Source organism: Tympanuchus pallidicinctus, unplaced genomic scaffold (genome assembly GCF_026119805.1).
Source record: "Tympanuchus pallidicinctus isolate F22 unplaced genomic scaffold, pur_lepc_1.0 scaffold22, whole genome shotgun sequence".
In the NCBI taxonomy this organism is placed as follows: Eukaryota; Metazoa; Chordata; class Aves; order Galliformes; family Phasianidae; genus Tympanuchus; species Tympanuchus pallidicinctus.
Genome location: NW_026294739.1, coordinates 41,101,819 through 41,113,887, shown reverse-complemented (window position 1 = coordinate 41,113,887; position 12,069 = coordinate 41,101,819). Strand labels below are relative to the sequence as shown.

General features: G+C 59.6%; 1 protein-coding gene and 1 long non-coding RNA gene across 2 annotated transcripts; one reads left to right on the top strand and one right to left on the bottom strand.

Annotated features, from left to right (window-relative positions):
• Nucleotides 1-23: 23 nt before the first annotated feature.
• On the bottom strand, nucleotides 24-8,954 carry HSD11B2 (hydroxysteroid 11-beta dehydrogenase 2). Its single transcript, XM_052685428.1, has 5 exons — nucleotides 8,618-8,954; nucleotides 2,135-2,347; nucleotides 1,446-1,631; nucleotides 1,104-1,241; nucleotides 24-802 (listed from the first exon to the last, which is right to left on the bottom strand). Exons 1-5 carry the CDS (start codon nucleotides 8,883-8,885, stop codon nucleotides 447-449), a joined length of 1,161 nt encoding a protein of 386 aa, XP_052541388.1. The 5' UTR covers nucleotides 8,886-8,954; the 3' UTR covers nucleotides 24-446.
• Nucleotides 8,955-9,065: 111 nt separating this feature from the next.
• Nucleotides 9,066-10,530, top strand: LOC128081813 (uncharacterized). The gene is made up of 2 exons (XR_008207405.1): nucleotides 9,066-10,298; nucleotides 10,370-10,530. It is a non-coding gene; the product is annotated as an uncharacterized LOC128081813 (long non-coding RNA).
• The last annotated feature ends 1,539 nt before the right edge of the window (nucleotides 10,531-12,069 follow it).

Sequence of the window (12,069 nt, the reverse complement as noted above, 5' to 3'; positions counted from 1 at the left end):
CCGAATGAGACCACAGAGCCCAGTGGCTTATCAAGAACAGATTTATTTAAAAAGTGACAATCACGTATTTCATTCGCTGCGGAGCTCTGCGGCACCCGCAGCCTGTGGCCTCAGCCCCTGCCTTCGCTGTGGGCACACGGAGCGTGGGATGGGGAGGCAGGGGCTGGCCTGCAGTGGCTGCAGGGCTCTGGCAGTGCTCACCGAGCTGCCACGTGGCTGAGAAATGCCCGAGGTGCGTCCCAGCGCGCGGAGTCAGGCGTGGGGAGTGCGTGGTTAGAAAAAAACAAAACAAAACAAAAATACAATAATAATAATACAAAAAACACCCAAGTCTCTAGAAAACGTTGATTCTCGCACAATAGAAAATAGATCTGCATCTGCCTGATTTGGGAAAAGCGATTTGGTTTTAGGTCTAGTGCTGATTGCTGCCCTGCGTGCGGCTGAGGTCAGGGCTTCTTGGCGTCCTTGTGTTCCGGCCGCAGCGCCCGGGGCAGCTTGGGGTTGATGAATAATCCTTTGAGGAACAAGTCTCGGACAAAATAGGGCAGGTAGCGGTGGATGAAATACATGAGCCCAAGGCCCTGCCCTGGGTAGTAGCGCACGGCCGGGTTGGCAGCCAGCAGCCCGTCCGTGATGCTGTTCACCACCGCGCTCAGGTCCTCCACGGCCACCTTCATGAACTGGATGAACTGCCGGTTGATCTCCTCCACGTAGTCCTCGCCGTAAGCCTGCAGCAGCTCCCGGGGCAGGCGGGCCACCAGCTGCTCCTTCTGCAGCTTCCAGAAGTCTGGGTCGCAGTTGGCTGCGAAAGAGGGGGACCGTGTGAGATGCGTGTGGTCCAGAAGCCCCATCCCAGGTGGCCCACGCTCATAGGGGAGCCCATAGGGAGAGAAGGGAGCACCTGCCGGGATGGTCCCTCTAAAACCCAGTGGAGGTTGGCCGTGAGGTGGGAGTGATAGCGGGTGTTGTGAAAGGGAGAGCCCAAGGGTGGTGGGGATGGGTTGAAGCTTGACTCTATGATCTTGGAGGTCTTTTCCGACTTTCATAATGCTGTGATTCCAGCCATAATCCCAGGACAGTGGCTGGGGCTGCCCCTCTCTCACCTGTTTTGAAGTACCCGGGCAGGATGAGGCTGACTTTGACACCCCAGGGCTGCAGCTCACTGCGGAACGTGTCCATGAGCAGGCTGAGCGCAGCCTTCGACGCCCCATAGGCTGCCAGGCAGGGGAAGGGCAGGTCACCTGCAGGGAGAAGCACAGACCCACGGCTCTCACACATGCACAGCGAGCACCCCCGTGGCTCAACTCTACTCTGCACAACGCCTATGGGTACCAAAAACCCAAGCAGCGATGCTCATCGTGCACCTGAACCCTCTGTGCTGCGGAGCTGGTGCATCCCGGTGGGGCTCCCAGCCCCACATCCCTGTGTCCCATGGGGCTGCTCACCTGCTGGGCTGCTGACGGTGACGATGCGGCCACCAGCGGAGCGCAGGAGGGGCAGCAGCCCCTTGGTGAGCTCCAGCGAGCCAAAGAAGTTCACCTCCATGCAGGTGCGGAAGTTGCCCAATGGAGAGAGCTCGGCGTCCGCAATGATGTCGTTGAAACCAGCGTTGTTCACCAAGCCCCAGAGACCTGCGGGAGATAGGGTGCTCTGAAAAATGGGATAGCACCGTGCTGGGGGGCTTTAGATGGTTCCCCTGTCCATGGGAGCCCTATGTGGGGAGCATCAAGACAAACCCTTTGGCATGGCCAAGGTGGTGGCCCATAGCGAGGTACCCATGAACACAAGTGGAGGACCTGCATGGGTTGGTTGGTTCCCAGGATGCAATCATGGATGGGAGGTCCTGGGGTTGTATGGAGTTCCCGGGAATGTAACCATGGATGGGGACACAAGTGGAGATACTGGGGGTAGCACTGTGCTCAGGGGGCACCAGCTACTCCCACCCACAGGAGCCCTATATAGGGAGCATTGGGATTACATCTTTGGCATGGCTGTAGCCAACTTGGTGGCCCATACGGATGTATCCATGGATGGGGACCAGTGGAGGTCCTGGGGGGCTGTAAGGGATTTCTGTGATGCATCCATGGATAGGACACGAGAGGAGGGGCTGTATGGGGATGCCACGAGCTCCCACCTGTGCCATTGGTGTGGGCTTGGATGTGCTGCAGAACGCTCTGGATGTCCTCAGGCTTGGTGAGGTCCATGCGTAGCAGTGTGAGCCGGGCCGAGCAGCTCCTCTGCAGCTCCTGGGCGCCAGGGCCGCGTGGATCCAGCACGCTGGCAAAGACACGGAAGCCCAAGGAGTCCAAGTGCCGCGCTGTCGCTTGCCCAAAGCCTGAGTCGCAGCCTGCAAGAGCCAATGGTAGCACTGTGATGGCTGGGGACGGCCATGCGGGGATCCCACAGGGACGTGACCTTGTCCCAGGGCACCTGCAGGTCACGGCGCTGTTGTTTTTTGTCTCTCGCACGGGAGGAAGAAAACACTCCTTATCAGCAAACCCATCGCCCCGCTGATGCTGACAGCTGATAAAGGGCTGAGCGCGGGGGGGACCCACGAGATGGTGGCACGATGGGCTCTGAGTCCTGCGGTGACACACGGGGACCTGCAGTGTCCCCACCTCCACCTCTGCGAGGCCAGGGAGACGTTAGAAGGCCGAAACCGCCCAGGGGATTGGGAATAATGGGGGCGAGGGGAAAGGGACTGTGTGTGCTCCTGTCCCTTCCCAGGCTCTGGGGCACCCCCAAGGGATGTCCCACGTGGCAGCACCCCAGCCAGCCCCGTGCCCGAGGGAGAGCCCTGCAGGAGATGGGGCTGAGAGCAAACAGGCGGCGTGGAACAGCGCGTTCCCAGCTGATGGCAGCGCCGATAGCGTGGCCCCATTAACCATTAACAGGGAGTGCTGCTGGGTTGGCCCCAGCTGCACCCTAGCCAGGCACCGCGGGTGCTCCTGGGGACAGCTGCGCCACACAGGACGCTGTGTGCAGGAGGAACCACGTAGGGTTAGCCCACCCAGCCCCCACTTTCAGTCATAGAAAACTCAAAGCATGGACCTGTAAATGGGCACATGCTGTGCCTGGAGTCCACAGCCCGATAGCATCGTGCCCCCACGTCCTTCACTGCAGTGCCATAAAGCCATAAAGAAGCTGGGGTGCGTCCCCCCATTACCCAATGGAGCAGGAGAAAACCACAATAAAGATAACGCCATCAATGGCAATCATAGTGTGAGCGGCTGCCTCCTGGGACGGGGGCACAGAATCTGTCCTGCTCTCAAAGCACAGCAGCACCTCCGAAACCCAACAGGAGCCCCAAACCCTGTCCTGCCAAACCAGGCTGCAAGTGGTGCTGACCACCTGTCCCACGCATCATGCAGGGCTCCTGAAGTTTGATGAGCAAAGCAGCGGCTTTGAGGCTGGCAAAGACCTCAAAGCAAACAAGCGTTGCACGCTCACCCTCTTGCATGCTTATTGCACTGCATGCTGAGCAGATTGCACACTCACTGCATGGCATGCTTGCCTGGCACGTTCACCACATTGCATGGTCATCCTTTTATGTGCTTATCACCTTGCCTGTTCGTCCCTATGCACGGTCACTCTCTCCTCACCTTGCTCGCTCATCGTTCTGCATCCCCGTTGTGTGGCACTCTCACCACCCTGCATGCTTGTTGCACTGCACAATCATCATGTGCAATGCAATGCATGGCCATCACCCTGTGCACTTCCCACCTTGCACGCCCGCTGCATGGCACACTCATCCTCTGCACATCCATCACCGCTCACCTACTTTTCTCCCAGCACATTTTTGGGAGTCGCTCAAGGACTTGCAGCACCCGGAGCTCCTCTAGGTGGAAAAAACCCGAGGAGTGCAGAGCAGCAGCTCCTGCACTGCAGCCACAGAGTGTGCATGGTGCGAGCCTCAAGGCCGTGAGCAGCACAAGGGGAGCCGGGCGCTGAAGCCAAGAGGATTAGAGCTGAGCTGCTTGTTGTCTCCAGGGGCTCACGTGCAAATCCTGCCCGGGATGCCAAGGCAAACAGGCGGAGGGTTGGCTCTGAGATGAGCCCTTCTGCCACGGCCAGGCAAGGACAGAAGGAATCCACAAGCGGTGCCACCCCAAAAACCACACAGATAAGGGGAGAACAGCAGGAGGGGATGCTGGAAGGACGCAGATATCAGTGAGGACGGAGGGGTACAGCGTGCATCGTCTGGATGGATAAGAGGACACTAAGGCACAGATCAGACCCCAAAGGATGGGGAAGAGCGAGCACAGCCACCCAATGGGGAACACCCAGAGCGAAAGTTGGATCTGCACAGCCCTGCTGGGGACCACCTCAAAGGCATGGGGTGGGTAGGAGGAGGCATGGAACAAAAGCTTGTGTGTGTGTGTGTGTGTGTGTGTGGAGCACAGCCCTGCAGCCAACACCTCCCGGATGCCGGGCGCGCTTGGAGAGAGCAGCGCTCCGCGGGTGATGTCAGCCCACGCCGAGGGAACACATTCTTGGCAGGGCTGCGGCGAGGGAGGGGACCACACGGCACCTGTGCCCACAGCAGCTGAGCCACCCCGGCCTCTCCGTCCCCTTCGCCATGCCCCGGGAGCTGCCCTGCGCCCATGGGTGCCAGGAGGTGCACCCCATCCCTCGGTTGGTTTTTAAGGCTGGTCACACAGCTCCTTTTTGTTAAATGCCTGGATTTCAATAGGATTAATGTGAAATCGGCCCTGGCTCACATTTGACTCAGCTCTTACAGGAAAAGGATGTTTTTGGTTGGCTGCTCTTAGTATTCGTGGGACGCATCAACCGTGGGGATGCACCAACCGTAGGCTGTAGCGCACACGGGGTGCACCACATACAGGACACATCAGCAGTGGGTTACAGCATCCATGGGATGCACCGACCATAGAATGCATCATCCATGGGATAAACAGCCCATGGGACTGGACACCCAAGGGACACATCCACGGGACGCACCGCACGTGGATCACACCAGCTGTGGGATGCACCATCCCTGGAACGCACAGCACAGGATACAGCAGCCGTGAGACACATCATCCGTAGGGTGCACCATCCACACGTCCCCCATGTCCAGAAAGCCACAAGAGAAAGAACCAAAACAACCCCACAGGGGCTCTCTGGGACCCGATGCCCTGAGGAGGGGCCAGGAAAGGAGGTGGCCGGCTGTGGCAGGCAGATGGGATGAATTACAACGGATCAGCCGAGCGCTTACGGAGCATTATGTGCCATAACCTCCGCCTGGGAGGATATGTTTCACTTAACAAACCTGAGAGAAGCGGGGGAAAATCTGATTTCCTGCCTTGACAACCAGAGGCAGCAGCGAAGACAGAGAAGAGCCCTGAGGATGTGAGCAGGGCTCCCAAATTAAGGCCCATTTGGCAGAAGCAGGCACTGGCTGCAGTACGTCAGCATCAGGGCCCCGACATCACCAGAGCAGTGGGGACACAGTGTGCTGGTCACTGTCACCAAGGCCACCCAGCTGCCTTCCTGCACCCCAACACGCATGGCTGCGTCACCGTGGGTTGCTAATGGGGTCACTAATGGAGTTATGGGGTAATGCAATTACTTTCGTGCAGCCAGGACATGGATGAGCCCAAGCAGTGCCGATAGCATGCTTGAGGACAAGTCACCAGCAGCCTGCTGAGAGGCTCCAATTGGACCAACCCATGCTCCAATGGGGCCAGCAGGTGCAGCAGTGACAGGCGTAAGGCATCCCAAGAGTTGGCCCAACCCAATGGGGCACACCATGGGCTGAAGGCAGCCAGGCAGGGGAGCAACGGGACACACAACACTGAGTGAGTCCCACTGGGGCCATGGGGAAGCTCAAAAACAACCACAGGGGAGGAAGCAGCTCCCCTGAGCCAGAGCTGCTACGAAGTCAGCATTTCAAAGAAAGAGCATACAGGGAATTTCCTAGAAGCAGCACTTTAGTGCTGGAGCAGAGCTTTCAGCACGGGGTGTCGCACTCCCCGAAGGAACATCTGAGCATCCTCTGTGCTCGGTGCCCACGTGCTGCTGCTGGAGGCAGCGATGGGATGCTGAGGGCAGGGACAAGGATCTGAGCACAAACATCGGGCAGCGGCACAGGCTGTACCTTTCATCAGAGCTAATGTGGGATTTATGTCCCCCCAAAAGAGGAAGTTGTTGTGAAGAGCCTCAGCGATAAGCGGGTGAATAATGGCCGGTGGAGGGAACACGGCGAGCCGGGAACACGATGGTGATCCATCAGCAGGAGCTGTCGCTGGAAGGACACGCAGCACCAGGGAAGCCACGGCCATGGCAAACCAAAGCTCCGAACTAGAAGGGGGAGATTGATGCTAGATACCAGAAGGAATCCTTCACTATGAGGGCAGTGAAGTCCTGGCACAGCTGCCTGGAGAAGCATGGGCGACCCATCCATAGAGATGCCCGGGGTCAGGCTGGATGGGGATGAGGTCTATGGGAGCGCCCCTGCCACGGAGAGGTTGGGTGGGCTGTAAGGTCCTTCCCACTGGGGTATTTTGGGGGTAGAATTCTACACGGGGAGTAAGGCACCGTCCTGTTTGTCCCATTGGAATGGCACCAAATGCCCATCACACATCCTGCCCATCCTCACACTGCCATCGGGCTGAGCCCGTTTTCTCTTGCAGTGCACGGGCAGCTCAGTATTTTTGGAAACAGCTCCTGGAACCACATTGGGACCTGTGAGCTATGAGCCATCTCTCACGACCACTCCCTAGCCAACACTGCGTGCAGCTGAATGTGCGCAGGGCTGTGTGCCTCACAAGGTCATCTTGGGGGTATTTCCCCCAAAAATACGCAGGAGCAGTTGGACTGAGCTGGGCTGAAGGAGGGCAGCACCCAATCACAGAATCTCCCAAGTTGGAGGGGACCCACAACGATCACGGGGTACAACTCCTACACACAACCTCCTGCACAAGAGGAGAGCAGTGTGGAGAGCAGTGACACCCAACCATGGGCCACAACCCTGCCTGGAAGTAGAGCCAAGGAAGGGAACAGCCAGGAGTCGTAGTAGCCTTAGGATGGCATTATTAGGCTCCTTCCAACCCAAACCATTCCGTGGCGTGGCTCCAAAGGAAGAACCCACAACCCTGGATGCACACTGAGCACAGCACCCAGCTGTTATTCACAAGCACAATCACTGAGTGGCTCCAAATCTTCACTCTCGACCACTCAAAACGGAGAAATCAGGTGTGGGGCAGCACCAGAGCCCCGAGGTTGGGAGAGATAGGATGCTGCTGCGACCACAGGGAAGCATCTGCACCTCCACAGCCCCAACATCTGGATGGAATCACTGCCTCCAGCAACCACCAGCTGCTCCAGCATCTGGCAAGGCCGCAGGACGGGGCTGCACAGCTGCTGCTAACCTTGAGCACGGTGTTAAGCTCTGACCCATTTCAGGTCCTTAACGGGGACCGTGAGCCCCAGCAACGTCCCGCTCTGCTCTTAAAGAGATGCAAAGCACCGAAACGTGCAGCCCGGCACCGCCAGCGCTGCATTTCTCCCCTGGAGGTGCTTCACCTCAGCACCCACAAATCGAACCTGCCCAACCACAAAGCATTTACTGCCGAGAGCAAACACGGCGGGGCCGCAGGTGTCACTGTGCTACAGGGTGAGAACACCGTGTTCCAGCACTGAGTCACCGTCGCATGGCTGATGCCAACCCCAGGCTGGGTGAGCCCCATGGCACCGTCCTGCCCCACGGCTGGGCTCAGCCTTCCCCTTCTCTTTGGAGCTGGTTGGATGTCAGGAGAAACTCTGAATGAGAAGCGAGGCTCTGCACAGGGAGGTGGGGGTGTCACTGTCCCTGGAGGTGTCCAAGACCAGTGGAGATGTGGCACTGAGGGATGTGGTGAGAGTAGGTTTGGACTTGGGGAATCTGAGAGGTTTTCTCTGGCTTTAATGATTCTGTGATTCCCTGGGTCTGCTCTCCAGAGCCCAACGGGACGTCAGGGCAGCACCAAGTGTGCCCACAGCTCCCTCCCTGCAGCCCCACGGCCAGGAGGAAGGCACTGTACACACCTGTGCATGGCTGATGTCAGTGCCCCGCGGCACCGGGCTGCCCCGCGGCCCGGACTTTAGGGTTGAATCATTCCCTCCTCCTTGGGGCTGCCCTTCTCCAGAGCTCAGCCACCCTGAGTACCTCCGCAGGGCTGCGAGAGAGAAGGGAACAGACTCTTTAGCAGGGTCTGCTGCGATAGGACAAGGGGAAACGGATTCAAACCAAAAGAGGACAGATTTAGATCGGAGATAAGGAAGAAGTTCTTTACACTCAGGGCGGTGAGGCAGCGGCTGCACAGAGAACTGATGCCGCCCCATCCCTGCAGGCAGCCAAGGTCAGGGAACGGGGCTCTGAGCACTGATGGAGCCGCGGGAGCCTCTGCTCACCGCGAGCGCAAACGGCCTTTCGGGTCCCTTCCAACCCAGGCGATTCTACGAACCCTCCCCGGGCTGGGAGGCACCCGCACGCACCGGGACACCCCACGGAAGCGCAACCCCCCTCCGAGAGGAGCGACCCCGGCGCCGTCCGCGCGTCTCCCCGGCGAGCAGCGCATCTCCGGAGCGCATCCCCGGCACCACCCGGAGCACCCCGGCACCGCACCGCGCTCACCTGTGACCAGCACCGCCCTGCCCTCCACCGGCAGCAGCCTCCTGCCGGGCGCCCAGCGGAGCAGCAGGCAGGCGGACGCCGCGGCCAGGGCGAGCCCGAGGGGCAGCGGCAGGCAGGCTCGGCACAGGCTCTGCACGGCGGCCAGCAAAGCCAGCGGCACGGCCAGCGCCCGGCCCAGCACCACGTCTCCCCGCGCCGCCCGCAGCGCTAAGCCGCCCCCCAGCGCCGCCCACAGCGCTCCGTACGCCCACCGCTCCGCTCGCTCCATGTGATGCGATGGGAAAGGATGGGATGGGATGTTCAGCGCCGGCCCGGCCCCGCCGCACCGGCCGCGTGGTGCCACCGCGGGGAGCTTATAGCGGGGGGAGGCGGGAGGAGAGGGGAGGGAGGAGCGGGGGGCGGCCAATGGGGGGAGCGGAGGGAGGGGCGGGGAGGGAGGAGCGGGCTCGGCACGGCTCGGTTCGGTTCTGCTCCGTTTGGCACAGTTGGGTTCGGCGGGGGTAGGAGCGGCTCGGCTCGGTTCGGCGCCGCTCGGGGCTCAGCTCAGCTCAGCTCGGCAGGGGTCATTTCTGTTCAGTGCGCTCCAGCTCGCTCCAGCACGGTTCGGTTCGGTTCTGCTCCGTTTCGGTTCAGTTCGGTTCAGTTCGGTTCCGTTTGGTTCCGTTCAAGTTGGCTCGGTTCAGCTCAGCGTGGCGCGGTTCGGTTCGGTTGTGTTCAGCCCAGCTCAGTGCCCGCGGCACCGGTGCCACTGTGCCCACCCCGGGGCTCGGTTCCCAGGCCGAGCACCCTAGAGGAAGATGCCACCGGGCACAGCCCCACAGCTCCATGGCCGGGCTGGGGGTCTCCATCCCCTCCCACAGGCACACAGGCGTGCGGTGCCACCAGAGCCACCCCATGGGACCGGACCCCGAGCAGGTGAGGTGTGAACCACATCCAGGTGCTCTCCAGGCCCTACGGGGCTTGGGACCAAGGTGATCCCTAACCATCCCCCAACCCGCTGCTGCGTTTGCTCCCTGCCATGCTGAATGCACCCAGCGCTGCTCCAGGGGCGTGCCACGAGCAGCAGGTGCTGGGGCAAAGTCCTTCCCTTCCCACCTTTATGACTTGGCTTGATTGCTCTGCCAGGCTTTAATATTCCACCAGCCCTCTGTGCTCAGTGACCCTGCGACGGAGCATCGCTGCTCCATCTGCCAGGCTCTGCTCCCAAAAGCTTTGCTGTCGGATGGAGGATGCCTGCGCCGTCGTAGAACCACGTGGTATGGATGCAACCCCCTTGGTCCCATCGGAAAAAACAGATTTCATCAGCTACAGGAGGCTCGGCGGGAGGGCAGTGGCCAACAAACAGGCTGGGGTGGTTTTTCTGGGGTGTGGTGGTGGGACCCGGTTGGGTTTGCAGCCTGGCTCTTCCCGGCCGGGGAATGCGGGGAATGTTGGCCAGGTAGAGGAGGAGGGATGTGCCCAGCGCATCTCCCATCTTGGGATGTGGTTTGTGGGGTCCTTAAGGTCCTTCCCAGCAGCAAACTTCAAAGCAGCATGCATAGGAACCTCATTTCACTAGGCTTGGAAGCAGCTCACTAAAGAAAGTTATTTTTCCAAGGGCAGAATAGTAATTTTTGACCACTTCTCTCTCATTTGGCTGGATCAGAGATGGCTCTCTACAAGAAATATGGCACTACTTGAGGTCTTCAGCTGCTTCCAGCACCCCAGGTTGCTTGGAGGCTCTCCTGTTTGGATGCTATGGCACTACTTGAGGTCTTCAGCTGCTTTCAGCACCCCAGGTTGCTTGGAGGCTCTCCTGCTTGGATGCCAAGTAATGTCCTAAGTGCATGCAGGTCTGAATCTGTGGGAGAAGGGGTCACCCAACCATCCGTAAGGTCCCTCCTTCTGTAATTTGATGATTTACCCACAAAGCAGCCCTTGTGCTCATCGCCGTTAGCTGAGCATCACCAAGCCTACCTGCTCCGACTCAGTCCATCCACCCGTTTGTCCGTCCATCCATCCAACCAGCTGTCCATCTGTCTGCCCATCCATCCCATTCGAACATCCACCGTTTGCCCCTCCCTCCCTCCATCCATCCGTCCATTTGTCCGTCCGTCCGTTCATCCCTTTGCCATCCATTTGTCCATCCATCCACCCATCTGTCCACCCACCCTCCCAGCATCTCCTCCCTCCCCCATGCCACCTCTCTCACCGCGGCTGCCCTCGCTGGCTGCTCCTTTGCACACAATGCCTGCCCTTGTTCATCTCCCCGTTGCTCAACCCCTCGCTGTTAGGAAATGCTGCTGAGATCCTCATTACCTTTTGACCTACTTGACGCCCTCCGTGCCCATTTCGCTAATTGTGGCTCACCTCTGCGGGTTGGAAGTGGGGCTGGGTGGGTCACACCCGAACTCAGCACGGTCCCTATGGGGGATCCGTCTTCCTCCTGCTCCCCTTTGCCCTAGGCTGTTCCTACAGCTCGGTGGAGCCTCCCATGACGAACAGGTTTGGAGATAATTGTTCCCCTCCCTAATCTCATCTCTGGAAGATTCATCGCATTGTTTTCGGGCCGTTTGCAGGGGCTTGGGGCTGGGAGGATGTGATTCACCCAGCACTGCTCCCACAGGTGCTTCGTCCTGCCCAGGACATCCTCTCCTTTTGCCAGTCCCTCCCCAGGGAACACCTCCATGTCCATCCCCACCCAAGGGGAAGGATGCCCAGTGACATCCATGGCCAGGTTTCCCCTTCTCATTGGAAAATCTCAGGCTCTGACCTGTGAGGTTAGGCTGTGCAGCCCTTTGCAGAACACATCTCCACTTCCAGCTGGAGTTACGGCTCTGGGAGAGGTTTCACCTTCTGGAAAGCTGCTTCCCAGTCGAAGCTCACGTTCCCACTCCCATCTCTCCTCTCCTGCTGGACTTCCCACACTACAGTGTTGTGGATCAGCAGGACTGAGCATCCCAAATGCACTGCCAAGAGCTGGGGGCCCCTTGTGGCTGCAAAGCATTGGTGATGCTCAGGGAGGGGTACCAGGTCCCCGCACCCCATCCCAGCCAACAGAGGGGGGAGAAGCCCTGCTCAGCATCCCCACCCCTATCTGGGCTCATCTCAGGGCTCAGCCCTTTTCTCCATCCCATCAACCCATCGTCGCCTCCCACCTCCCTTCTCCGCAGGACCTCGCTGTTAGGGTGACGGCGCAAACCTGCCTTCCTCCCGGCCCCAGTGACACACTGCCTCCTTCACCCCAGCACTGGGACAGTGGGTCACGACACGGTGACCCATTTCCTGTCCTCCACCTCCCTGCGCCCGCCGTGCTGAGCTGAGCGTGTCACCACCCGGCCTTGCTCAAGAGGTGAGGACATATGGGATGTACGGGGACACATCCCTGCGCAGTGCCATGCACGTGGCCGCCGTGCCCCCTCGTGGCAGCACGACACGGGGACAGCAGGTGGCATGGAGCTTGGGGACGAGGA

Excerpts from the sequence above, each read along its gene's own strand:
- HSD11B2 (XM_052685428.1), bottom strand. The coding sequence starts at position 8,885 with ATGGAGCGAGCGGAGCGGTGGGCGTACGGAGCGCTGTGGGCGGCGCTG. Across the intron at positions 1,632-2,134 it reads AGCCCACACCAATGGCACAG|GTCTCTGGGGCTTGGTGAAC; the intron begins GTGGGAGCTCGT and ends TATCTCCCGCAG. Across the intron at positions 1,242-1,445 it reads CACCGTCAGCAGCCCAGCAG|GTGACCTGCCCTTCCCCTGC; the intron begins GTGAGCAGCCCC and ends TTCTCCCTGCAG.